We start from the raw sequence: 25,115 nt of genomic DNA, 5'->3' as shown, positions 1-25,115 counted from the left end.
TGTTGACGAATATGACGCGAGACGAGCAACACCCACAGCGTGAAATACTCGACGATATGAGGGTGAAAGTCGACCGGTGTGTATCATCCGGGTGAAATCGTGCTGAAGAGGAAATATCGGTCGGCCGAGATACGCCTATAATTCGCGAATTCCTCTTTAAACGGGCCTAAATAGAAGGCAGTTCAGTGCGAAACGTCATTCTTTCGCGATCGAGCGAGCGGAGAGAAGTCGCGAGGTAACAAATTGCAGAAAGGGCGAAAGAGTATCATTCGAGGGTGAGAAGTTGGACACGTCCAACTTGGCAATTTTTGTCCACGGACCTCCCGACCGCTTCGTTTCGCTCATGCGTTCTGCCTCAAATCAACCTGGTAATTGTTGCAATTGTTGACAAAAAGGAGGTGGGATTCAAAATAATCAGTGGACGGTGAAATCAGTGCGAGGCGGATTCGCGATCTCCGCGGAATCAGTACGTTTCCAGTCCAGAGGACATTGATCCATCGTCAAACACGACATCAATCGGAATCTGAGGCGCAAGTTATATTAGGAATATTCACCGCCGGTATGAAGATATCTTTTAGCTTTCTACCCGGAGGAGCGCATCACGTCCAATAAACCAGACGATCTCACTTGTCCGCAGTTAATGAAGATTTATACACTGGTCGTGCGCGTTCTGTATGTCGCACAGATCGCGCTCACACAATTGCGCCTACACAATTGCAGTGTAAATCTTGATTTAACGCACGGTACACATATTAATATATAATGCACATTTCACTCTCTTTCTCTCTCTCGAAATATCAAAGGAGAAGGAGGGCGGAAGAATGAGGCTGCGCGTTATACATTGCATGTCGGCACCTCGGCGAAGTACTCCATAATGCGGTAGATTGTATCCGTTTAAGCCTTCATCGTAATTTCTCTCATATACACACACAGCAACAGGACCCGAACCGAAACCGAAAACCGTATGAAAACCGTGTGGACATGTACTTTTGTCGGACCGGAACCGTAAACCGTGCCGAAATTTTATAAAGCCTATGGAACCGGAAATCGGAACCTTTATTAAATATTTTAATGGACCAGATCCGGACTGATATTTTCATTCGGCCCCCTGATACATATGTATGTACGGGTGTGTGGATGTACGTGGATATGCGCACACCGCGAGATCATTAGGGGATGCCCGGTGACGAGAGGCGCGCTCGCTAGACCGTGGCAAATTTCTTTGCGTCGGTCGAATTTGCCTCCTTTGTGGCGAAAAATAAGATTTTAATATGAAGTATGTTGCAGCAACAGCCACAGTAACCTGTGCTCGTATCTGTGCATCAATGCGTTAAGCCGCCGCTATCACGCTACGCCGCGCTGCGGCAGAATGCCACCGTCGATAAACGCGTACCGGCACCGCTTAAGCAACGTTGCTGAGGTCTCGCAGCATCCGACGGATGGTAGAAGCGGAGAACACGGAGGAAACGATCGGTACAGAAGCCGCTGCTTTGGCACGCCAGCTGTTGGTTGAATTCTATGGAGGAGAGAGCGTATTTTTTCGATCGGCAGAGTCGCGCGTCACTGAGTATTCCGATGATGTTCGCACGGCCTTCGCACGAATTTCTAGATGTTTTTTTTCTTTCTTTTAGAGTTCCATTATAATCTGTACCGTGGAAGCGTGCGAAAATGAATGTACAATATATAAATAGCGTCGAATTCTATATTCACACTGTTGAGCTCGATGCGATATTTCGTCACGTTTCCCTTTAAAAGTACGGGATAATTAAAAATACCGACTATATCGTGTTCGTCCAATGTCGAGGTCAATCTTTGACCACGCATCCTCATAAATTTATTAGAAGCCATTCGCTAATCGATCATACACACTCACCCACAGCCTACTGTCATCGGGAATGATTTCAAAGCGATGCTCCAAATCAAGTAAACATCTTATTTATAGGGAAGCCAGATGTAAGTGGCCGACACGTCGAACAGCTGCTGTAAATAATGCACTCTAATGCCAAAACAGCTCATTTACGGAAATAAATTTATTGACAAATTTTATTTACGAGGATGGACCCAATATATAAACGGGCCTTTTTAAATTGCGCGCCCGTCGGCGGCGTGAGGGGTCTGCAACGTTTTGGACAGTGAAGGGGGGTCATGTGGAAGGCAGTAATAACGTTGGCGCGCCACGTGCTTCTTACTCTTAGCAGCAATCACGATGAGCGAGAAAGAGGTACACTCCGCAGTTGCACAACGTGTTATTATTAAGTTTCTCGTCAACGAAAATGTAAACGCTGCCGAAATTCGGCGCCGTTTACTTCCACAGTTCGGGGAAAAAACCCTTTCATGGGCTCGGGTGAAACCAGTGGTGTAACGAATTTAAGAAAGGACGGGAGCGTGTTGAAAACATTCTCGCCGTCCCCGCACCAGCATTACAGCGCAGAACACAGAGGCTATTCGAGAACTCATCGAAGGCGGTTGGCACTTAATTGTTCTTGAAATCTCTCAGGAACTTCAGTTCGGGCTGCCTATCGGTCAAAAAGACGCGGCATTCCGATCAGAAGTGTGTTGCTTCTCCATGACAACGCCAGACCCCACACCGCAGCAGTAACAAAACAAAAATTGGCCGATATGCACTGGGCTGTCCTAAAACATCCACCCTACAGTCCAGACCTGTCACCATGCGACTTCCATATGTTTGGACCTCTCAAGGAAGTCCTTGATGGATAGCGCTTCACAACGTACGAGGAGGTGCAGCAATTCGTGTGCAATTGGTTTGATACACGTCCGCGAACTTTTTATGATATCGGGATTAAAAAAATTACCAGACCGTTGGAGGAAGTGTATAGATAAGATGGGGGACTATGTAGAAAAATAAGGAAAATATAAATTAGAATTGATTTTGAAAAATATATGGTTTTTTGCAAAAGGCTCGTTTATATTTGATCCACCCTCGTGCTTCAGTGCCTTTTATAAACGTCCGAAGTTCGTCGGTCTAATTTCAGGATATACCGTATCTTCAGGAAAATATACTCGATATATACTGTAGATATCCTTCACGAAGATACTCTATCGACAAATCAGACGCCATCTTCTGTCGAAAGGTCGGAAGTGACCGGACTCTTACTTGAGGGAGCTTTAAAAGAGGCGGCAGGAAGGCGCCTGAAACCGCGCGTTCTTCCTGGAAGCGTCACACGTCTCCCGACGCATCCTCTCAACCCGCCTCCCTCTCGGCCTCCTCCGCTTTCACGAGACGCCGTTGCTGCTCCTTCAGCTCCAGCCCGTAACGATACGCCTTTTGTTCGCTCTCTCTCTTCTCCGTCGCGATCAACTTGGCGTCGCTCTCGATCTGCCTCTCGAGCGCCTCCCTCTCCTCCGCCTTCAGCCGCCGTTCCGTCGCCTGCGCGTCCCGCCGGGCCCTCACCTGTTCCTCGCGAGCGTGGAGGACCTTCCGCAGGCCGCGTTCGCGGGCCTCCTCGAGTTCCCTGCGCGCGAGCTCGCGTCTAGCCTCGGCGTCCGCGCGCAAACACTCGACGACGGCCTCTAACTCGCGCTCCCGTTTTACCTCGTCCCGCCGAAGGTCCTCCAGGTACCCGACGTACGCCGTTGACTCCGTCCGAAGGCTCCCGACGTTCCTCGTCGATCTCTCCTCGAACATCGCCCTCTCGGCACGTTCCGCCGCGGCTTCTTCGCGAGCGCGCTCCTCCCGCTGCTGCCGCGCGGCCAGCATCCCCTCCTCAAGCTCCCTCTTCAGCTCCCGCTGCCGTTGCCGGCGCAGCTGGAGATCCCGCGAGTCCGCGAGACGCGATTCCTCGCACAGCCGCTCCGACCGCTCGAGCTCGCTCTGCCGGAGCTTCCGCTTTTCTTCCTCCTGCACAGCCGACTTCTCGGCCACTTGTTCGGCCAAAGCGCGGGCCAATTCAAGGCGCATTGACGTTCGCCTCGCCGAATCTCGCATCTCCTGCAGCATCTCCGTCTCGAGTCGGCGCTGCGTCGCTCGCCGCCACAGCGCCTCCAGTTCCCTCGCCGCCGATTTCCTCGCCTCGTTGTCCGCGATTTGCGCGATATTGCTTAGCTTCGCGTTGATCGCGCATCCCTTCGAGTACTCCTCGCGAGCAACCTGACACGAGGCCGAGCACTGTTGCTGCCGTTTCGCAGCGACGTATGCGCTTCGCTCGCGCTCCCGTCGATCCCGCAGCTCCTCCGCGGCCGCGCGCGCCTCCTCGGCCCGAGCGACCTCGGTGCGTCGCGCCCCCTCCGTGAGCTGCCACGACAGATCCGACTGTTCGTCCAGCAGGAGATCGCGCAGCCGTCGCCGACGCATCCGCAGACCCTCCTCGTACGCCGACACGCCTGGCGGATCAATCGTTGTCGCGTTAAGGGTTCCTACCTTGTAAGGGCGGAAAAGTCGATTTCTTTTTTCTTTGCACAATTCTAATGCCTCGAGCATGTACATCGTTATGTTAAAGTCATAAAGTCGAATTCGGAAGATCGGTGGAGTTACAAGCAATTAATGACACCGTTGCGCATGCCGGTAGCGCTATTTCATTCCATCATTTTTTCTCTATATGGTACGATGAGAATGGTTTGTCTATCTTTTTTACTTTGTCAAAATAAAAATTACAAAAAAGTGCCTTTTCTTCCAGGTTGCAAAGTAGAAAGGACCCTTAACGGCTAGTAATCATGTCTGTTTAGCGCGCGGCCGCCCGGTTGCGAACTATATGTCATACGCGCCACGGCAGACGTATAATGCGGATTTATGCATGCCGAGTGAAATGAAGTGATAAATAGATAGGAGATATTAACGCACCTTCACCTATCTCTCCCATGGTATTCCCCACCCTCCTCCTCGACTCTCCTGGCCACGTAGGATGTTCGTTAACTTTGCGGGGTGAAACGTGCGTATCAATTAAGGGAGGTGAAAATGCTCAAACCTGTGAAATGATTATCGGTGATATTTAACTTGTTGCCGCAGGTGTGGGGATCAATCAAATGTGAGATATCCTTTTGCAGGCTGTTTGTAATATGTGTTTCTGTTAAAATAAATATTTGAGAAATTATCAAATGTTAACGTATGAAAACTACTGCAGCCGGATCCACACTGCAGTGTATATTGTGATTTCGCATTGATTGCTTTTAAAAAACATGATATTGAAAAATGAGTTCGGTTGGACCTGCTTAACAACAGAATAAACAAAAGCGTTTTGATTGGAGGAAACAAAATTTATAATTCTAATTAAAAAAGAAAGTGGAAAATCGCGCATTCGTCAGCGATTTTCATTGATACCTTGTTGGACTCGTCGGCGTAGACTTTTACTCTCGATTTTCCGATCGATCTTCTCAAACTCCACAATTTTGAGAGCCTGTTCGTAGTTCCTCTTGTCTTCCCATCGCTCTTCGGCATACTTGAGAGTAGATTACGTGAATTTATATTGGTACTTTGCGACGTACCGGCTTGCGTTCTGCGTTCTAACTTGTATCCGTAAGGTACATTCACGGTGCTGGACACATTAAAAGGATTCTTCTTCGTTCCCGGAAAATCGCGGTATATTTTCGCAGAAGGAAGTACGAAGTATTTTTTAGCACAATGTAAAAGCAATAGAAATACCGAGTACAAGCAGACATAGGCACCCTTTCGAGACTGTCGCCCGACGAATTCGATGCGTCACCTCGATTTCGCTAGCTAGTGTGTTAGGTTGCTATGACGATACCTCTTCATTGAACCAATATTTCTCGGATTGAGGAAGCGAAAAAGAGAGAGGTAGAAAGAGATAACGATAAGGAGAGGGGGAGAGAGCAAAAGAGAAAGGAAAAGAAAGAGGGTGGNGAGAGAGAGAGAGAGAGAGAGAGAGAGAGAGAGAGAGAGAGAGAGGAAAACGGAGATAGATAGAAGAAACGATATGGTCACAGACTTTAGGTAATTTTATCGCTACATGATAAATTTTCAATGGCTTACCCATTAAAAAATTTGTAGTTGAAATATCATGAAAGTTTGGTTGGAGATACCCATCACTGCTGCTAATTGTTCCATATTTTACAACTAAATCTAGTTGGCACCATTCGATTTCTGTATCAGTCAACCAGACTGTTTTTTCCGTATACAATAATAATGTACGTAAGGGAACAAAATTCTCCCATGAGATTCATTTCGAGTACTTGAAAAATTCATCCCCAGTCCGGAAACCTAACCTGCTCCGTTCTCGCAGAAAATATGTGATAACGGCAATTCTGCGCGTCATCATAAATTATAATATTCACATTCGGCCGCGGGATACTCTATGTGGATTACCATGACAGCTTTAGAATTTTGATAAATGTATCTCCAAGTCAGTATTGATATTGGTTTAGATCCGTTACAGCTCGAAATAACATGCCCGCGGCGACTCATGCGACGTAATATCCGTACCGGAATGATCGAATATTCAATATTCCGAAATTAGATAGGAAATCTGTGACGGAAGGGAGGAGGAAAAGAAAGAGAGAGAGAGAGAGAGAGAGAGAGAGAGTGTGTGGTTGCTACATAAATAACACGCACGTTATTAGATATGATAGATTAAACTAAGATTGCAAATTCAAAAGCGAGAGACCTCCCGTTCGCTTCACTTCGACGATGTGATTCCATGCTCCGATAAAGATTTCTTTCTCTCTCATTTTCGATTTGCAACGTAAAAGTAAACGGATGCGATGGGATCGGCAACCTGTCTACAATACTCTTTTTTCCTTTTCTTTTGGCGAAATATTTGATCACTGCACGATAATTGATTTTCTCTATTTTCAACAATGCACCGAGGTGAATTTGTTTATACAACTGTTTTTAACTAACTTAATTTGGCAAATCTACTTGATACTTCACAACTGTTCGTATGTGGGCGGATGTGATGCCACAATGCAATAAAAAAAAATAGAAAGACGATACTAACCTTTATATAGTAGGCCGGAAACTTTTCAAACAGCTTGATTTAGGGGATTGGGAAAAGAAAAAGAATTTTATCGTCCAAAACAACTGTTTAATTGTAATATATATACATATATATATATACNTATATATATATATATATATTATCCACACTCACACATACACACGCACGCGAATATACATATATACGTACGTCAAATCTCGTAATCGGTTTCGCAGCCTGATTATTTTTCGATATTGTTCATTACATCCGCCTCTCTTCGTAATCACGTGCAAGGTCGGCACGATGGAGTGAAAATGTCGGAATACTCACTTCCCAAACAACATACACGTCTGAAAAGCGTCTCAAGGGAATCTTTTAGACATTTCATTGTCTAAAAGACATCTTTATGTCGTACTTAACATTATCTGGGCTCGCTCGTGGCGGCAATGCAACGTATATGCGTTCGATATTTGCATATCGATCTCTCCGCAACAAAATGCGTTATAAAGCTGTTTTATTATTTTACGATCACGGTATTATCTCGTAATGATCATGTTTTTTTCGAAGAGACAAACGAGCGTCGTGAATAAAAGTGTTCCGAGCAACGCGATTGCACAGAATGAAGACATGGCGAATAAAAAAAAAGAAAATGGAATCAGTCCCGAAAGGTTATAAAATGCGTGTGCAGTGCTTAACACACATATATGTACGCCGCAATACGGCAACGTTACGCAAATAATCGTACTACGTTAAAACTACGAATTAAACGTGAACACAACTGTGTCCGGTCCACAACCCGGTTTGCTTCGACCATCATCGCACACGACGTAATACTGCACTCACAAAATCATCTTTAACTTTACAGTTAAAATATCGCTTCGCGATATTCAGCATTCTTTGAAATATTCGAGATATTCGCGCTTGTATTCGCACAGGTAGCTGGCTAACGGGAGATTAGCGTTATCTCTCTCTTACTCGATCGATGAACATTGTGGAATGCTTTTATAAATAATAATAATAATAGTAATGATAATAATAATAAAAAAATGATAATGATAATACTTCTCGCTTGCGAAAACGCGAGACACGCAACGACCTACGACAATGATTAATATGCATAGATAAAGTTAATATGGGAAGCATATAATATGTGAATCGGAAAAATGTAATAAACAAAACGGAATATATGCGGGAGGAAAGGAAGGACCACTTAATTTACGTTGTAATTAATACGAAGAAATCGGGATTATGAAAAATGACACTAATTGAAACTCGTAGAGACGGGGCGAGATGGGACGAAGCGTTTGAATGGTGTCTGCCGATTATTGTTGGACGCAATGAACATTTTCAACGTGACTCTTTGAATTTCTTCGCGAATGAAATCCCACTCGAAAAATCGAACGACTTTCGCCCCTCTGGAGCGAATTTTTCCACTCTGGAACGTGAATATTTTCTATTAACGTAATATTCGAGTGAATATTTTCTATTAACGTAAAAAAATTTCTCGATTTATTCATTTCTTTATTCACCTTTCTTCGCTAATATTTCAAATGTGAATTTCCATTCGAAATTGAAAGGTAAATTTAACGCACTTCGCTAGAACAAATTTACTCCGATCGATCGAGACATTAACTCAAGAAAATCGAGACTCAATCTTTGAGTTCGAGCATTCGCTCATGACATTTCCGAGCGGCGATGTTTTTGTCATCGTTTCGAATGAACTTTTCACTTGTTTCGTGTAAAACTTCGCTCTCCGAAAAATCTAGAGAGTACGTGACGTCACAATGTCGTGCGACGAGGAAACGCCGAGCTAAAAATCGCGCCGATGTCCCATCGGGGAACGAATCTACGAGGGCGCGCTTGTCGGCGAATTGGATCGTCGAGCGTGAGAGACTCGAATTGTGTCGAGGGGAATTTTCCCTTCTCCCTTACTTTACGGAGAAAAGCTCCGCGAAGAGAACGTTCGGAAAGACGGCTGTCCCCGGATATATTCCCCGGCCCGAGGAAAGACAAAAAGCGCGCGAAAGCCCGCGCGCGAAAACACTCTAAGACGTCGAGCTGGTGCCGGTATTCGCCTGCGCGATCCCGGTCGACAGCGGAACAGCGGAAGCTGGCATCGTCGGCGGCGCGTAAGGACTCCCGCAAAGCTGGTCGGCTATACGGCCGCCTTCGCGAAGACCGCTAAGGAATGCGCCGTGCACCGTCGCCGGATAATTCCGTATAGTGTGCTCACCTGAAAATCCATCCGTTTCATCTAAGTCAACCTATGCTCTCCTCCTCGTTGAAATTGCACTGAGAGAAAAATGTTTTCATATCGAAAAAGTACATTTCTTTAAATGCATTTTTTTTTATTGAAATAAATTTTTGCATCTTCTAAAAGAATATTTTGTAATATTAAGTCACCCTATTCACTGGTATCTGAACGGCCAAACCGTGACTTTCTTATAACATACATTTTTCACTATACAAGCATACATACAGCCGAGAAATGTACACCACATTTTCTAAAAATCAAATAGGCACAATAAAAAGGATTCAATACAAAATAATGTTCTTAAAGTCACCTGAGATCGAGATATCAATCAGGACCAAAAATTGGAAAAAAATCTTGAAGTAATTTTATTTTTAAAAGATGACAATTCCGAAAACGAATTTTCAAGGCAGAGTGCAAAAAAAGGAAAATAGAGAAAATAGAGAAAATATACAAGCCCTTGTGATTTACAATTATTTTATTAAAAAATATATATATTTTGATTAAAAAACACTCATCGAGGCTCGAACCAGCGATCTCGTGTTTGTCAGTCAGGCACACTTATAGTCGATTCGGGATTTTTTCACTTCGATCTTCTATCAAATACTTGAGAAGCGCGCTTCCTCCTCTTTTATTCAATAAAGGTTCACATCAAAGCTTATCCGATACTCACCCGCGAAGAACACCCTCGGCTGTGGCGGGGTTGCGCCCGGTGGATGATTGACTAACGGTGAGGGAGACGCGACCGGTGCAGCCAGGAGATCGTAATCGCTGCCGGAACTGCCGACTGCGACAAAACTATAGGAGCCGCGAGCCCAGGGATCCGCACGCCACCTCGTCACGACACTCTCGCGCGGCTGCGGTACCACTTGGTTACCGAAAATGCCCTGTGCCGCAGCAAACAGATATATGTGCTCACATTTGCTGTGGTAATCTCGGTTCCCGTGGTGCGCAAGTAGAACGAGTGAAACTGAAAAGTTCTATACTATTTTGCAAATAACACGCAAATTGTTGAGTTATTAGTTAAAGAAGCTTCTATACACGGCCATTTTCAATCATTGATAACTCGAAATTTTGCGTGTTATTCGCAAAATGGTGTAAGACTTTTCAGTTTCACCCGTTCTACTTGCACGGGGACCGAGATTAGTTTGGGACACTCTGTATATTTAATTCCATGTTTCTTATTCCTTTCATTGTGTCTGAGCTCTAACACCAGCTATGATGTGTCCGCCTCCTCCCGCTCGCTCCTTTCTTCATCCTTACGCCGGCTAGAAACTTCATCCACTTACCTTGAGGACGGCGATGCAGCGGCCGACGATAACGTCGTCGCTGACATTTTCCATTACGCAAGCTGCCTCGCCGGCGACGAGGGCCAAGAGGACCGGAGCCTTGTATAAGTTCCAGAACAAGAAGAGCTCGCCACGCGACGCGGTGGTACTTCCCACGTGGCCGAACAAATTGGCCGTTGGGTCCCAAAAGATGCGCTCGAAGCATAACACCACCTGTGTGCGAGAAGTTGCGGGGGAAAAAGCGCGGGGATTAAGAAAGTCGGGGAGCTGAAACGCGCGGACCGAAATAGACGTGCTTTCCCGGTGCTTCTACGCCGCTTTCCGCTCGTTGTAGAAAGAAAAGAAAGAAGGACTGGCCACATTACATGTGGAAAACATCAACACAACGTGTGCAAAATTTCGCCAACTACAACCATCAACCGATCTTCATTCGTTGGAAGTTGCTTGATTACGTAGATATTACTGGTGTGAATAAAGATTCAAATCACAAAGTTCCGGAGGGAAAAGAGAAATCTCATCGCACGATTAACGGATATACCACCGTTGTTATTTTTAAATTAAATTATTCATTTTTAATTGTAACAAATTCACCCGCAAATAGGTTAACAGTGACGTGACTCCGCGCGGATATTCGCCCTGATTCCACGCTCGAAAAACACGCGTAAAGTATATATCTTCGTGCCGGAATGACGATTTCAACTAATCAGCAATTAATCTTTGTACACCTCGGAAGATACGGATATCCCGATAAGTCCTTCGTAGCGATCCGCGCGCGTTCTCTGAAAGAAATCCCGCCTCTCGAGCCCGTCTCTCTCGATCCCGTAACCGCTTAACCGTTACGATCCGTATTCCTTAATCGAATCGACGTACGCCGAACGCGGCCGAATGCGCCCTTCGATCGGTTGGTCTCGTTGAAAGAACGCACGTTAATTACCGCCGAAGGATCTGCGCGATCGGTGATAAGACTTAATGCGCGATTATGCAGGCCCTAATGCCCTTACACCCGCTCGACAGTAGCGAGCGAGCCCTTCCTCCCTTCTTGCCTTGTCTTTCTCGCGAGCGGCATAAATCAGGCCGCTTTATGGCGACAGCGGGAGACTGGGATGTAAGAGGTGGATAGGCAGGAGAGACGTCGGCGCTCACCTTATTTAAATTGCCGAAGCCGAGCCGTTGAATGGCCTGGGTCTTCCAGTCCGGAAGCGGCGGATGGAAGGCGACCCCGGAAGGCGGCGAGTAAGCCTTAAGGACCCCGAGCGGCAGCGTAACCAGAACGGCGTCGGCCTTGTGGATGGTTTGACTCGTGTGCGGACTGCGAGCGGGCGCGACCCACACTTCCACGCCACTCGGTCCGTATCGCACCGCCCTGGCGGCTGTGTTCAAACGGATATCGAGTCCTTCGGCGAGAGCAACAGGTACGCAAGAATAACCGTTGCGGACTGCAAAGAGGAAAAGAGGCAGGGATGAGAAGATGCAGTTGTTCCGATGCTTGCTGCAGATCAAAGCCGGCCTTTCCGTGAGAGGCCAGGTGAGAGCATGAGATTTTAAGAGGGGTGCTCTCTTAAGTGGAAGCGGATCAATGAAGGCTGATTGAATCGGTAAAACAATATCTCATCGACCATCAGTCAGTATTCATGGGTTTTCCGTGGAAATATTCTCATTTAATTTTTTTCCGCTTATAGCTCAATGACTTTGATCGGTGGAAGATTCACTGCATATTACTGTTTACTTAAAGGAAAATATGTTCCTCAGGGGAAAAGTCTCTCGGCGATGATCGACACTCGAAAGGAAAGAAAGGAGAAGTCACGTCTAGAACGCGAGATGGGACACGTTTAACGAACTAAGTCGTAGATGCGTTAAGAGTTTCGTTATACATCCCTTTGGTTTCGTAGGTCTCTCTCTCTCTCTCTCTCAGCAATATGCTGATTTCTCTTCGATGGCACGTACTACTCGTGACATACACACTTGCTTCTCCAGCTACGTACCGGAAGGTAGATCGAATCAAGGAGGCTGTCGTTCGTTACATGCGTTCATTGTGTGTCGTATCCAGTGCCTCTCTCCCCTTCCCACTCGCACCTCTTCGTGAACGCGAACGTAAATATGTATATATCGCGCTGTAACGGCGCATTACAGCCGGATGCCGGCAATAGGCGGCCCTATTATGACTTAATTGGATATTTCGCGTTACTCTACGCTTAAATCAGGCCACCTGACTGGCGAGAACCTAAATTCTCGTAAGCACATTCGCGAACCCCCCCGGTAACATCGAGGCGTGTGTACTAATAATGATACACAGGCGCGTCTCCACTTAGGAAGGGAGGAGGGGAAGTTTAATTATGTTAATGGCTACCACGGTGCTAACAAGCACTCTCTCTCTATCCTATCGACGCGTCCTGTTTCAGAAATTTAAATTTACGCTCCGAGCGCGCTTGAAAGCGCGGTAATTTAAATTAGCGCGTTTCGGATACACGAATCTGTGTGCGTGCGGATATACATGCATTACCGCAATATATTTCGTCCCCTTTCGAGGGGTCCATCGCCACCGCTACTGCCTGGCGTCATCGTACATATTGATTACGCGCGACCGTGTCGAACGTCCGCGAAAGATACAATCGACGAAATGTCGGCGCAACCTTGGGCCGCCGTCGGTTAATGATTAGCACGCGTTCTATCCGCTCCTCCGTCCTCTCGGCTGCGAGGAGGCTGTCGATGTTCAACCGGCCGGAATCGATGAATCACGACACGACGTAGCCGTGAAAAATTTATGACGATGTCGTAAAACCGGAAACGTTCCCAAGCGCGATGAATTAGCCGCTGCGAATCGTACTCGCGAGACAAATATCCGGCGCCGAAGGAACGCAACAGCAGCACGGACCAGTTTAATCGAACCTAACGCGACCATCGCGCGCGCTACCGCTCGACACGCCGCAGCCCTCCGCCAACTCCAACTATGTCTGACGTTGATTACAGAAACTGTTCATAATAAGCGGGAGAATATTCAACAGTCGGTCGGGAGAACGATTCGAATCCACCGAAAATTATGGTAAGTTGGGTTCTGCGCGTCTAACTCGGAATGGGAAATTAATTCCTCGCTCGGGAGAGACGCGGACCGCGCCGGGACCCGAAATCGTTAATGGAGAGGATAAACTGATCCATTAATCTCGCTTCTTCTGATCGTACGTCGGCTCCCCCTCTCCCCCTTCTCTCTTTCTCTCTCTCTCGTTCTCCTCCCTCGGCTCGTCCTTTTTCTCTCTTTTTTCAAAAGAGGAGACGGCGAAACAGGGGCCCGTGCTCCGAATGCCGATAATTTTCCCCGTCGACGACGATGACGAGGATTATTCGAGCAGAACTTGCTCACGCGTGTATTACGCGGCCGCTCGTTGTCGGGGCGACAACGAGAAGGCAAATATTTAGAGGGCGGTCTAGCGTAGAGTAGCGGGATTTCGCCGTAGGGTGGAATAAACACCACCGGCCCACCACCGTAGCGGTTTTTCTGGGCGGAAAGCGAGAGGAGGAAGAAAGAGAAAGAGAGAGGGACAAGTTATATACACACATACGCAGAGGGCAGTTCTAGCGGAGGTCGGCCGACCGACCGACCGACCGACCGACCGCCGCCTTCTCCAGGGCACCTTTTCTCGTTCTATCTCGACGATCGGCCCTATATACGCCACCCTCTCGCCGCCGCCGTGTCTTGTCTTCCGTTTGATCTTTGCTCGCAGTATTTTTTGACGGCGAGTCGAACAATTTGTATGCCGCGGTGGTTTTCAATTTACATTTAAATTGGTTGCTTATGGCGTTCTGTCGTCTCTCGACGGGAGTCGGGCAGCGGAGGAGAGGAGAACCCGCACCGCCGCTCGGCGTCGGGGAACAGTCAAATACTGAAACGGCCTCGCGCGAACGTGTGGCGGAACTCTTGCCGGGTTCAATGTACCCGCTTTTGCTTTTTTGCCGGATACGAACGCCCGAGAGAGAGAGAGGGAGAGAGAGGAGCGAGAGGCCCTCCGCGAGAGAGAAAGAGAGCGGGAGCGAAAGACAGAAAGAACGAGGGAGAGGAAGGCGGGGAGGGAAGAGAGAGGGAACGACAGATCCCGCCGCGATGCTTTTCTTGTTCACCCATCCGTTATATCAACATTCCGAATCGCGCGACTCCCGAAGGTGTATATACGGCGGAACGTGCACGAGCGAGGAGGACGAGAGAGTCGTTCGTCTCTCGTCCGCTTCCGCGAGGTTTCGGAAGTTCGAGAGAGCGACATCGCCTCTGTTTCATTTCTGATAAGATCATCCCGCGACGATTACCGGCGAACACGGGTTCTAGTAGTCGAAATTTCGGATCCACTCTACCATTCAGGCGAGACATTCACTCTCGCAAAAGGTAAAACGCCAATCCGTTGCGAGTGGTAATATTTTCGCTGCCGCTTGGGGTGAATTTTCACTCGATTTAAGCAAGACTTCTCATTCAAGAAACTTATCTAAAAATCTCATTTCGAGAAATTTACAGCACACAGTTTCACTTTATTCACGTTTTAATCCGTCGATCGACGGAACACCGCGACCGTTCGTCGATATTCTCACGTTGACAACGTCGACTGCGAGAAATCTTAGCGGCCACGATTGGCGCGACCCCCTTCGGCCACGGAAAATTCGCCGATACGGCGAAAAAGTTTTACCATTCGAGCGTGCATAATGAAGCACACGGTGTGTGTACATATAAATATCTGGGAAAGCGCGTGTGAAATTCGAGTCGCGAGTTTCAATTCCGCGCCTTATTTCGATTCGCCTTTCAATCTCGCGCCTCGGTGGAAAAAGGCGCGACGCGGGACGAAGCGCGGGGCGGGAAGCTTTTCTTGCTCACCCATCCGTTATATCAACATTCTAAATCGTAAGTCCCGGAGGTGTACAACGCGCAGCAACGAGCAACTGTTGATACCTTATAGATTGGAAACTTTGGTAGTGCCAGCAAGGTAAGCGCACGAGACGAAGAGGAGAGAAAAGGCTCCCATTCACTCTCTCCCTCGGCTTCTCGTGCATCTCGCCCGAGCCATAAATCAGCGTATTATCATACCGTAATTGTATTTTTCAAACGTGTCCCGGCCGCGTATCTGCTAAGTCTTGGCGCTCATCACGATTCGACGCCGCAATAACTCTCTCGCTCTATCGTCTCATCGATCCCCCGGTTTTTCGACCCAGGCAAATAACAATCTACGGATTAAACTTCGCTCTTCGTTGTTTCATTGAAATTCACCCCCTACCCCTTCCACCCCTTCGCGAAGACAGCAAGAGGAAAAGAGCGGACGGGCGGGCGGATGGAGAAGGGTAGATCGCAACGAACGAAGTTTTCGCTTCGAGATAAGGAATAGATGGCGTTAAAGTAATTCAGTGAAATTAGTAATATATTATTACGTTGGTAAGAAAGTTATGTCGTTTTTTTTTTTAGGAAATTTCAATTTCTTATATTTAAGCTTATAAGTGAGATTAATTAATGAAATATTGACCATTGTTTTCTATGATATTCCTCTATCTGTAAACAAGGTCATTTATGCCTGATGTATAAAAGATCCTATCCTTTGCAGCCAGGAAATCTACCACTGCCCTCTGGACATCCTGAAAATTTCGAAATATTTTCCTTTAACACGTTCATTGCCAATCACGCTATATCACGTGATGCGAGTTCTCACAAAACGGCCAATCACGCGTTATCGCGTAATAGATATTTAGAGTACGTAAATCCTATGTACATAATAATAAAAGCATATAAATAATATATTAACTTATTTTGAGCACAATAAAAACTAAATGAAAAAATATAAAAAATACGAAATTCCAATTTTCAGCTTGGCAATGAACGTGTTAAGAAAATTTTGCATCGAGAGGAACAAGTGGTAGTCAGATGGTGTCAGATCAGGTGAGTATAGTGGATGTAATAAAACTTCATAACCAAGAGCCTGGAGCTTCTTCTTCGTCCTTAAAGCCACGTGAGGCCTGGCATTGTCATGTTGGAAGACCTTTTCGGTTACATAGTGCTAGACGAAGTTCACGTATTTTTATATCCAGTCGGGTTAGCTGATCAAAATATAGGTCTGTTGTGACAGTTTGATCTGGTTGCAACAGTTCCCAGTGGATAGGACCTCGACAACCCCACCAAATGCAAAGCATTAGCTTTTTGTTGGTGCAAATTGGCCTTCGCAAGAGTAGGAGGCGAACTGCCTGACATTATCTTGGTTCTTTTCCTCACTACATTGTCATACACAATCCACTTTTCGTCACCAGTAACCAGCTGATCCAAGAATAGCTCATATTGTTGTCGAGCAAGGAAAAAAGAAGAAATTTGATCTGCCATATTTTTTTCGCCTAATTTACGGGGAATCCAACGACACTATTTGTAGACAAAGCCGAGCTTGTTCAAATGGTTTTCAATTGTTATGTGGCTAACTCTTAACTTATCCTCGATCTCCCTCGCAGTCAATAATGGTTCATTACCCACTAAAGCCCTCAGAACGTCGTAATCAAGCTCCTTTCGTCTTCCGGTGCGAGGTTCATCTTGAACTTTCATGTCACCTGACCTGAATTTTCCAAACTATCTTTGGACCGTACGCACTTTAATTTTAGATGGTCCAAAGACGAAACACAAATTTTTATGAGCTTCCGTTGCATTATGACCAAGTTGGGACTCATAAAGCATGGAGTACCTAAAATGAAGTCTTTCTTGATCCATCATATACCTCTATTTCTCAAAATTTAATAATTAAAAAACACCTGTAATATCAAAAATCAAAACGTGGAAATACTAGCTTTCGATTAATACCAAAATTGCCTACGTCGCACAAAGAAAAACGAAATAATGAACATTTCAATTGGAGCAACAGAAAAACGACATAACTTTCTTACCAACTTAATAGTAAAATTACTAATAAAACTGATAAAATTATCTTTCTAACAATACTGTCACGTAAACCGACTACCTTAACGTCGCAACGGTTGCTATAGCTTGCAAACAAACAAATTGAAACGATACTCGCGCAACGGGGAGAATAAGTTACCGAAAGCACGTGAAAGAGGGAAAAACTGCACTTTCCCTCTCTCTCGATAGGCGATAATTACCGCGAGACCGATTTGTGTTTGATCGCGCTCCGCGAAGTAATCTGCCAAATTATTCGAAACCGGTTTGCCGGCGGCGCGGAGAACGCTTTGCGTCGCGCCGGCAGCATAATTGGTAGCGGGCGCGGGGCGCTTTTTCAGACAGCTTTTTATTTAATCGAGTATCTCGATGCAAACTCTATTGGTGCGAAGGAGCTGCGGCGACCCCGATGGGAAATACGGAAGCCGCTTTCTGACGATTCGGGAAGCCGATATATCGATAGAAAACGAGCGTGGCTCCCGTTTTCTCTCGCGCGATAAATACGCGCGCGGCGGACATGCGTAAATCGCTGCGAGATATCGCGAAAATTAAGCGGCCCGTTAATTTAAAGGATATTAATAAGACCGAATTACGTGTGGGCAGACGCGAGCGCGCGCGCACGCACACGCATACAGACGCGACCGACGAATTTCAATATTCATGTGAGACTCCAATGCATATGTATGTGCGCGCCGAATATTTTATAATTGTTGCACTTCGCAACTTATCGAATTATCGGTTATCCCGAGGAGAAACGAGGAGTCTCGCTGCCGCGACGTGTAATTATCGAAATGGCGTGCCGCTTATTAACACATTGTTGGCCGGAATGTATGTGCGCGTGCGTCTGTGTGTGTAGACCGGTTCGGGGTGGGTAATTGACCTTCGCATGTATCCCTCGTGAAACGTATGTAAATTTACACAAGATGTTCCAAAATTATCGTCTCTCCTCGCGGTTGTAAGTTTCCTCCGAGCGACTCCAAGTCGATTCGGTTACGCGTGCGAAAGCGATTCCACGTTCAAAGCTTTATTAGCTTCGCGCCAATGTAAATAATGTAAATAACTTTCAGTTCATAACATAAGGACAAAGACAAATCGTAAAAACTATTGTGTATAGGATATTCCGCTCTTGCTATTTGCATTTGAGTTTGAAGAGTTTGAAAAAAAATTTTTAATGGCTCCGTTCCGGAGCCCTCGAGTGCAAAAGGTTAAACATTAAAGATAGTACGTAAAAATTACTCTATATGAGGAAAATTATAGATAAGTATTTATGCAAAACTTTAGAATGTCCTACAGTTTTTTAAAAAAATATTCCTAGAAATCATGTCAACAAAAATAAATATTCCGAATGAGAACATCCCCCTTAAGAACACCCTTTAAAGTAACCCCCAAATTTCGACTTTGGATCTCTCGGGAGAACGAAATCGCGAACGATTCGATGAACTTTCGTGAGACTCTGATGATAATATCGATAAGATATAAATTCGAGGTAGGGTGTTGGGAGAGGGGGAAGCGACTTCAAAAGTTTCATAAGGAAGCCGTACGCGTTAGCTTCGTCTTTGTTACCGTTAAGATAACGTGCCGGGCTTTGCTTTTCAGATCGCTATCACCAGCGGTGACGAAGCTTGCAGCGCGATCAACGATTACGTCGCGTATCACTGCACCTTCTTCGAGCGTAAGAGCGTAATTTGGAAGACGCGCCCAGAGAGAAAGGTCCGCTCGTAATTATCGAACGCCGCCACCTTTGGCCCGTTTATCGCGATAATTAAACCCGGAACTCCCGAGCACGCTCGCCGCCATCGGTGGCTCCTCAATTACACCGCGTGGCACAGAGGATTAGGGAGTCCTGTGGCGAATTGCGAGTACGATGGTAAATGTATTAGAAGTGTGCGACGGAAGGAGGGATAAAGAAATTGGTAAAGGGAAACGGGAAGAAAGGAGGAAAGACCGAGAGCGAGAGAAATGAAGACACGAGGAAGAAATTTGGTATTAAAATGCCGCGCTTGTCATTGAAACAAATTCACTCTAATCGAACGAAACATTCACTCGTACGGACGGGGGTGTCCACTTTACTACGCTTCGTATGAAACATTCACATTCTGCAATTCCGAGCAGCGGTATTTTCACTTTATCGCTCTGCGTGAATTCTCCATTCGTTTTCAGCGAGATTTTACCGCAAGATATTTCAAGGGGAGGAAACCAAGTGTGCCAAGGTGAAAGAGAAAACAGAAAAGTGACGCGAAGCTGATGGAGTTTTAGTGATGGCTTCATTGATGGCGCGTGCATCATCGCAACCGCCAAGAACATCACAGATCGAAGGTTCAAAACACCCAGAGGAGGAGCGCTCGTAAAATTCGCCGCGACACCGCGGAGATATCGCGGATCCTTCGGGATTCCCTCCGGTCGTCGGACGCCCCCCTTCGCGCGATTCAAAACGATCGATTCAAAAGGCGAGGTTGTTGTCGTCGCGGTAGAATAATTCCGTGCGCGAAACCGACCGAATATGGAGTATCATCCTCTCCTTCTTCTTCTTTCTCTTCCTCCAGCGGTGAGAAACACAGGGCGGCGAGGGAGACGGCGAGAAGGGGGCGAGAGAGCGCAGAGAAGAAACGGTCGCGCGGACGCGGACGGAGCGCCGTTCCTCCGAGCGAGGCTCTCGCGCGCGGCAGGAAGATATTTGAATACGGACTATATGCCGCGAGTAAATCGTCCCGTCCGTAAACGAGGAGCGAGCTACACAAGAAACGCATTTGCCCGGCGGAGCCGGGTGGGGAGGGGAGGGGGAGGGAGTAGTAGGAGGCCCGCGGACCCCTCACCCACTCGAGGAGGGGAGATTCCGCCATGAGGAGAAGCGCTTGGAAGAGGGAGCAGAAAAAAAAAAACATGGGAAGCGAGGAGGGAGACGTGGAGTCCGGCGGGAGTCCACGGTGAGTCTCCTCGCGCGAACGAAGGGAGGAAGCTCGCTATCCGGCGAGCTATCTCTCCCACCAACACCCATCGCCACCACCACCACCAGCCAGACCAGCACCAGTGGCCGTAGCGGTTGCGGCCGTAATATATAGGCCGTATCTCAAGCCCGCAAATTGCCTTTTTAAACATAACAAGACGGCCGTGCCCCCTTTCAATTTACGCGGGTCCCTTTTTCGCGTGCGCGCCCGGTCCATGCCGTTTGCCTCCAAAATCCCCACCAGCCCAACGTCAGGGCCTTATCCTTTTGCTCGGTTGTACCCCGAGAGAGAGANGAGAGGAGGGGGGGGGGGGAAGAGAGAAAGAAAAAGAGGGAACGAAAAAGAGTGGGACAAGGAGAGGGGAGAGAGAGAGAGATACGCCACTACCACCCTCCATCTTCTCTTCCCCCGTCTGTTCTCAAGCACCCTTCCGCTCCGCTTCTTGGGCCCCGCTCGTCGTGGACGCCATCGACGACTCTCTTTTTCACGTATCCCCCATGTACCGGGGATATAAGGGATACGGGCACGTGGGATTCTGGGAAAAAGGCCCCTGCCGTACGTTATCGTTGTAATTACAAATGGAATAATCGCGACGATTATACGAATTTCGTTATTATATAGCATTGAACGATTCGTGTTTGGCTCAGGCAGAAAATGTCCGAAACGTTTTCGGAGTCATATTCGCCTTTTAAGGTAAGATGGAATAATCGCGACAGTACGCGGCCATCAATCGAAAGTAGAACGGGAGGACGGTACGAACGGCTCGCGCTAATCTTACCTACGCGCAAAGCGCGCTCAAGGGAGGTATATACCACCCGGGTGTGGGGGTGGCGCGCGAAGGGACACCGGCGGGAATTTCGAAATTAATGCGGGCGCGAGTTCGTCTCACGTATGACGCTGCGGTTTGCCTCTCCGCTGCGGCAGAACGGATGGCGTGATCTCGGTGGCGGCAAAGGAACGAATATACAGTATGTTTTGGAAATAGGCCAGCTAATTTTTAGAGCACACTAGCTCCTCACTAAGGATGCGAAGTAATAAATAAAAGGTGAATATGGTACCACCGGAGGCGTTTTCAAGATTTTTTGGATTTTTGGGAAGGAAGGGAGAGCTGGTTGAGCCAAGCACGAATCATTTAGTGCTGTAATAACGAAATTCGCACAATCGTCATGGATAATAAAACTTAAATCTTATTAATTACGACGATTATGCGGATCCCGTTATTATTTAAATGTTAATATCACAACGTACTTGCATTTACGGAAAAAACGATAAAAATACGAATAAGAATAATAATTTCCTACGTTCATGTGAATCTCCCCGAAATATTTACGAAGTCCAGCAGAGGTCTATGGATTTCAAGTTAAAACGTCTCTGGACAAGGGAGGGGTAAATTTTTCCGGACGCTTGACTATCCTCGAGAAAATATAATTATCCGACAAACTAAAAGTTCTTTCATCGGGGCATACATAACAACATATTGAAGCAATAGAGAGGAGACAGAGAGAGAGAAGAGAGGAGAAGGGAAAGTCGTAAGTCAATAGGAACACACACGGTCAGTCGCTTGTTCAAACACGTTGACAGTTTGAATAGGCCATTGGTATTTACATGCTTGTACATATTTATTTTCTCCCGGTAAATTTACATTGCCGCGGATCAAAAGGCTCGGCGGGGCGAATGTGTGTTTCGTTCGTGGCTGCGTTTTGGGAACGCTGAGATTTATACATCTCAACGCACGTGTTCGCAGCCACGGTGAAAAACATTACGATGAGCGAAGGTTGGAAGGGGGGTAGTGCGAGAGGGAGAGACAGAGAATGTAAAATATCGCGTGCGCGCGCCGCTTCGCCGCTCTGAATGTTCTTATTGGATCGTGATAGTGTTATGAGCTATCATATAACGCCGCAAATGAATTAAACGGGTGAAAGGTACACTCGGCCCGGACACGTAAGACACAAGGAAGGAATGAAAAGGCACAGAGAGAAAGAAAGAGAGACGAAGACTCTGCAATACTTTCGCGTCGTACAGAATACGTCGTGCGTTCGTGCGAACGAGAGTGTAAAGTATAACAAAGCGACATTTTCCTTGTTTAATTACGTTCCGTGCGTGTTTTTCGGGCAAATGTATGTGTGTATGCATAGCCGAGTGTGATAGCCGGTGCTACACAGCGCGAAGAGGGAAAATTATCCCGCGTTCGCCAGGTAGACGACACGCGGTTGACGTGCGACAAGAAAACGAACCGGCGAAATGGCCGAATCATCGAGACGGCCTCGTCTGTCTGTCCGTGCGTCCTCTTATTATCGCGGGGTAACAAGAGAGAGGGAGAGAGACACTATATGCCATTGGAATAATAGCGCGCAATATAATTTAGCCCCATTAGAACGTAGGTCAGGCGTGTAGCGAACGTTTCCGACCGATACTCGTGTCTGGCGCAAAAATGCGTTTCCCCGTAGAAATTTTAATTTACCGACGAAGACAGAGAATGCCCTGTGGCAGGTTATTCAGGTAAAATAATTAGAGGAGAGTAAGACGAAGAACGTACGGGGTTTTAATCGTTGTAATAAGACGTCAAGACCCCCCCCCTCTCTCCCTCCTTTTCCGTTTGACTTCTCTTTCTCTCTTGATTTCTCTCGCTCTCGGCAATAGCAGAGAGAGAGAGAGAGAGAGAGAGAGAGAGAGATGGGTTTATCATGTGGTTAGGCGATCGCGCGGTTGACTCGACAAGATTGTCGATTTATGTTTACATACTCGTTTTACGCGAGACCTCGATAATTAGAGTAGTTACCCGTACCTATATATACGTAACATGCACGTGAAGGAGAGAGAGAGAGAGAGAGACTCCATCGGCACACCGGATGATGCGCGTGAGGATTTAAAAATGGAAGCACGAGGAGTGCCGAAGGTTTAAACGAGGGGCGATTAATCCCTTGAGGGAACGCGGCCTGAAATTGGCGTATAGTCTTCGGCGCGTTATCTCCGATCGTAAAGCATCGTCATCGGCCGATACACTTCACGGATCGCTTATTCATCCTCTTCACAAGTCAATATAACCAAGTCTCAAATCCCTCCCTCTCATTCACTCACTCTCTTTCTCTCTTCTTCTCGCATGCGCCCGCGACGTTATTTCGTCGAATTATCCGTCTCAAGTTGATGAGAGAGCCGTTGCGTGATTAAAAGAGAATAACCGCCTCCCCTCCCTCCCCCCTGCGCCATCGTATCCAATAATTCGTGCGATCACGCATACAATTGCAATGTCCTTCCGGCGCCACGCATAAATAGCGAGATATTACGCGATCGTGACGAAACAAGCTCGGATAGTCGATAATTAATCGTTGCGATAATGAAGGTATTAAACCAATTAACGTTCATGGGATAAACGCGTCCGCTCGCTCGCTTGATTCGCGTGCACTTTGTAATTAGCATCGACGAATGTTGTAATAATGTATTATATAAGCGGGTGACCGAATTATTATTTGCAACGTGCAGACGTATGAAACATTGTCGGGCACGTTCTACGCAGTCTCGTGGTCGATGAGCGTCGCCACGGTCCGTCGAAATTCCGCAAGATTCCCACGTGCGAGATTCGCGGGGAGAAGCTAATGTAGAGCCGACGTCCTTTTCCCTAAAGATAGGCAATCCTACAAGCATGTATGGAAGAACGTCGCATACGCCAGGGGACCGAAGGACGTTATGTAACGTTACGCGCGTAAACAGGATAGTTTTCACACCTGAACATGCTTCCTTTCTCTGCGCAAAAACGCAAGATTCAATCGCGATTATTCGCCCATTGCACGCAAAATCGCAAGTTTCGCTTGCATAATTATTTATTTGACATTTTCTCGTGGAACTAGGGTATTTGATCGAAAAATTTCAAACCGCGAAGTGAGTTTGCACTCGTTTCCTACTGAAGAAGCGCAAGTATCGCTCGCCGAATGATTTCTTCAACGTTGTTGCGTGGAAATAACGTAATAACGCGAAAATTTTCAATCTCTCTGTTAAGTTGAGTTCTTGTCGCGTGTAAACAGGATAGTTTCTACACCTGAACATGCAAATTCGCAGGTACTTGCCCGAGATAAAGGAATATTCGAATCGAATGCATGTCCATATTTCAGAAGAATTCGCGAATCGCGAGCACGCCATCAGAGCTACACAATGATCCGTAAGAACGAAAGAACGGAAGCGCTTCCGAGGTGTCGCTTCGATCGAAGCCGAAGGCCAAAATTGACAATGAAGACCGCGAGGCGAGGTGAAGGGAGGCGAGGCGAACGCTCGGTCGCGTAATTGAGTTAAAATTATTTTCACCCGGGCGCACAGAGAGCACGCGGTCATTACGGCGGTTAGGCGCGGGTTCGAGGGGGCGTGCGAGAGAGAAAAAGAAGGAAGGAGTAGCGCGACGGGGAGAGGGGGAGGAGAAACGGGCTTTCCGGGTGGCGACTTTTTCTGGTTTGATGATCACTGTCAGAGCGAGCGAAAGGCCACTTACGGGGGCCACTCTCGCGCGCTCTCACCTCGCGCTCGCTCGTCGCTCCATCAATCTCTCGTAACCCACCCCGCGCCGTTTTTACCGGCTCGAAATTTATTACTCCGCGGGCCCCCGCTCGCGTTCTCTCGGCGCGTCTCAGAAGACAGGTGTGTTCCGTCCGTCTCTTGCCGTTGCTCGCGCCGATACATACGCTCGCTCGTTCGTGATGTACCCCTCGAAGAGGGGTACCGCCCTCTCTCGCCCCGGTCGACAACCCCTCGCTTCTCTCGGGGGATTCGCGGCCGACAGATCTATATCTCCGTCGTCGGTGAGTCGACCCCTGTCCCGGCGCCGATGGATACAATTGGCGATTCCAACGCCCGGCCTCCCACGCG

General features: G+C 47.2%; 2 protein-coding genes across 3 annotated transcripts in view; both read right to left on the bottom strand.

Moving 5' to 3' along the window:
* Positions 1 to 3,202: 3,202 nt before the first annotated feature.
* Positions 3,203 to 4,444, bottom strand: LOC106751634 (trichohyalin-like). Its single transcript, XM_014632597.1, has one exon. It carries the CDS (start codon positions 4,442 to 4,444, stop codon positions 3,203 to 3,205), a length of 1,242 nt encoding a protein of 413 aa, XP_014488083.1.
* Positions 4,445 to 7,047: 2,603 nt separating this feature from the next.
* Positions 7,048 to 25,115, bottom strand: part of LOC106751689 (lysine-specific histone demethylase 1A) — a 119,504-nt gene continuing 101,436 nt past the window's right edge. The window contains exons 11-14 of one of the 2 annotated variants that reach the window (XM_014632697.1): positions 11,571 to 11,863; positions 10,428 to 10,640; positions 9,812 to 10,025; positions 7,048 to 9,120 (exon numbers count right to left, since the gene is read on the bottom strand). In XM_014632697.1, coding sequence (XP_014488183.1) covers positions 8,933 to 9,120; positions 9,812 to 10,025; positions 10,428 to 10,640; positions 11,571 to 11,863 — 908 coding nt within the window. In that variant the 3' untranslated portion in view covers positions 7,048 to 8,932. Of the gene's footprint in view, positions 9,180 to 9,811; positions 10,026 to 10,427; positions 10,641 to 11,570; positions 11,864 to 25,115 lie in introns of both variants that reach the window. The other variant, XM_014632698.1, reaches the window with a different exon arrangement.

The sequence above is a fragment of the Dinoponera quadriceps genome, unplaced genomic scaffold (genome assembly GCF_001313825.1).
Source record: "Dinoponera quadriceps isolate SergipeBrazil2010 unplaced genomic scaffold, ASM131382v1 scaffold115, whole genome shotgun sequence".
In the NCBI taxonomy this organism is placed as follows: Eukaryota; Metazoa; Arthropoda; class Insecta; order Hymenoptera; family Formicidae; genus Dinoponera; species Dinoponera quadriceps.
This window is presented reverse-complemented; position numbering and strand designations above follow the sequence as displayed.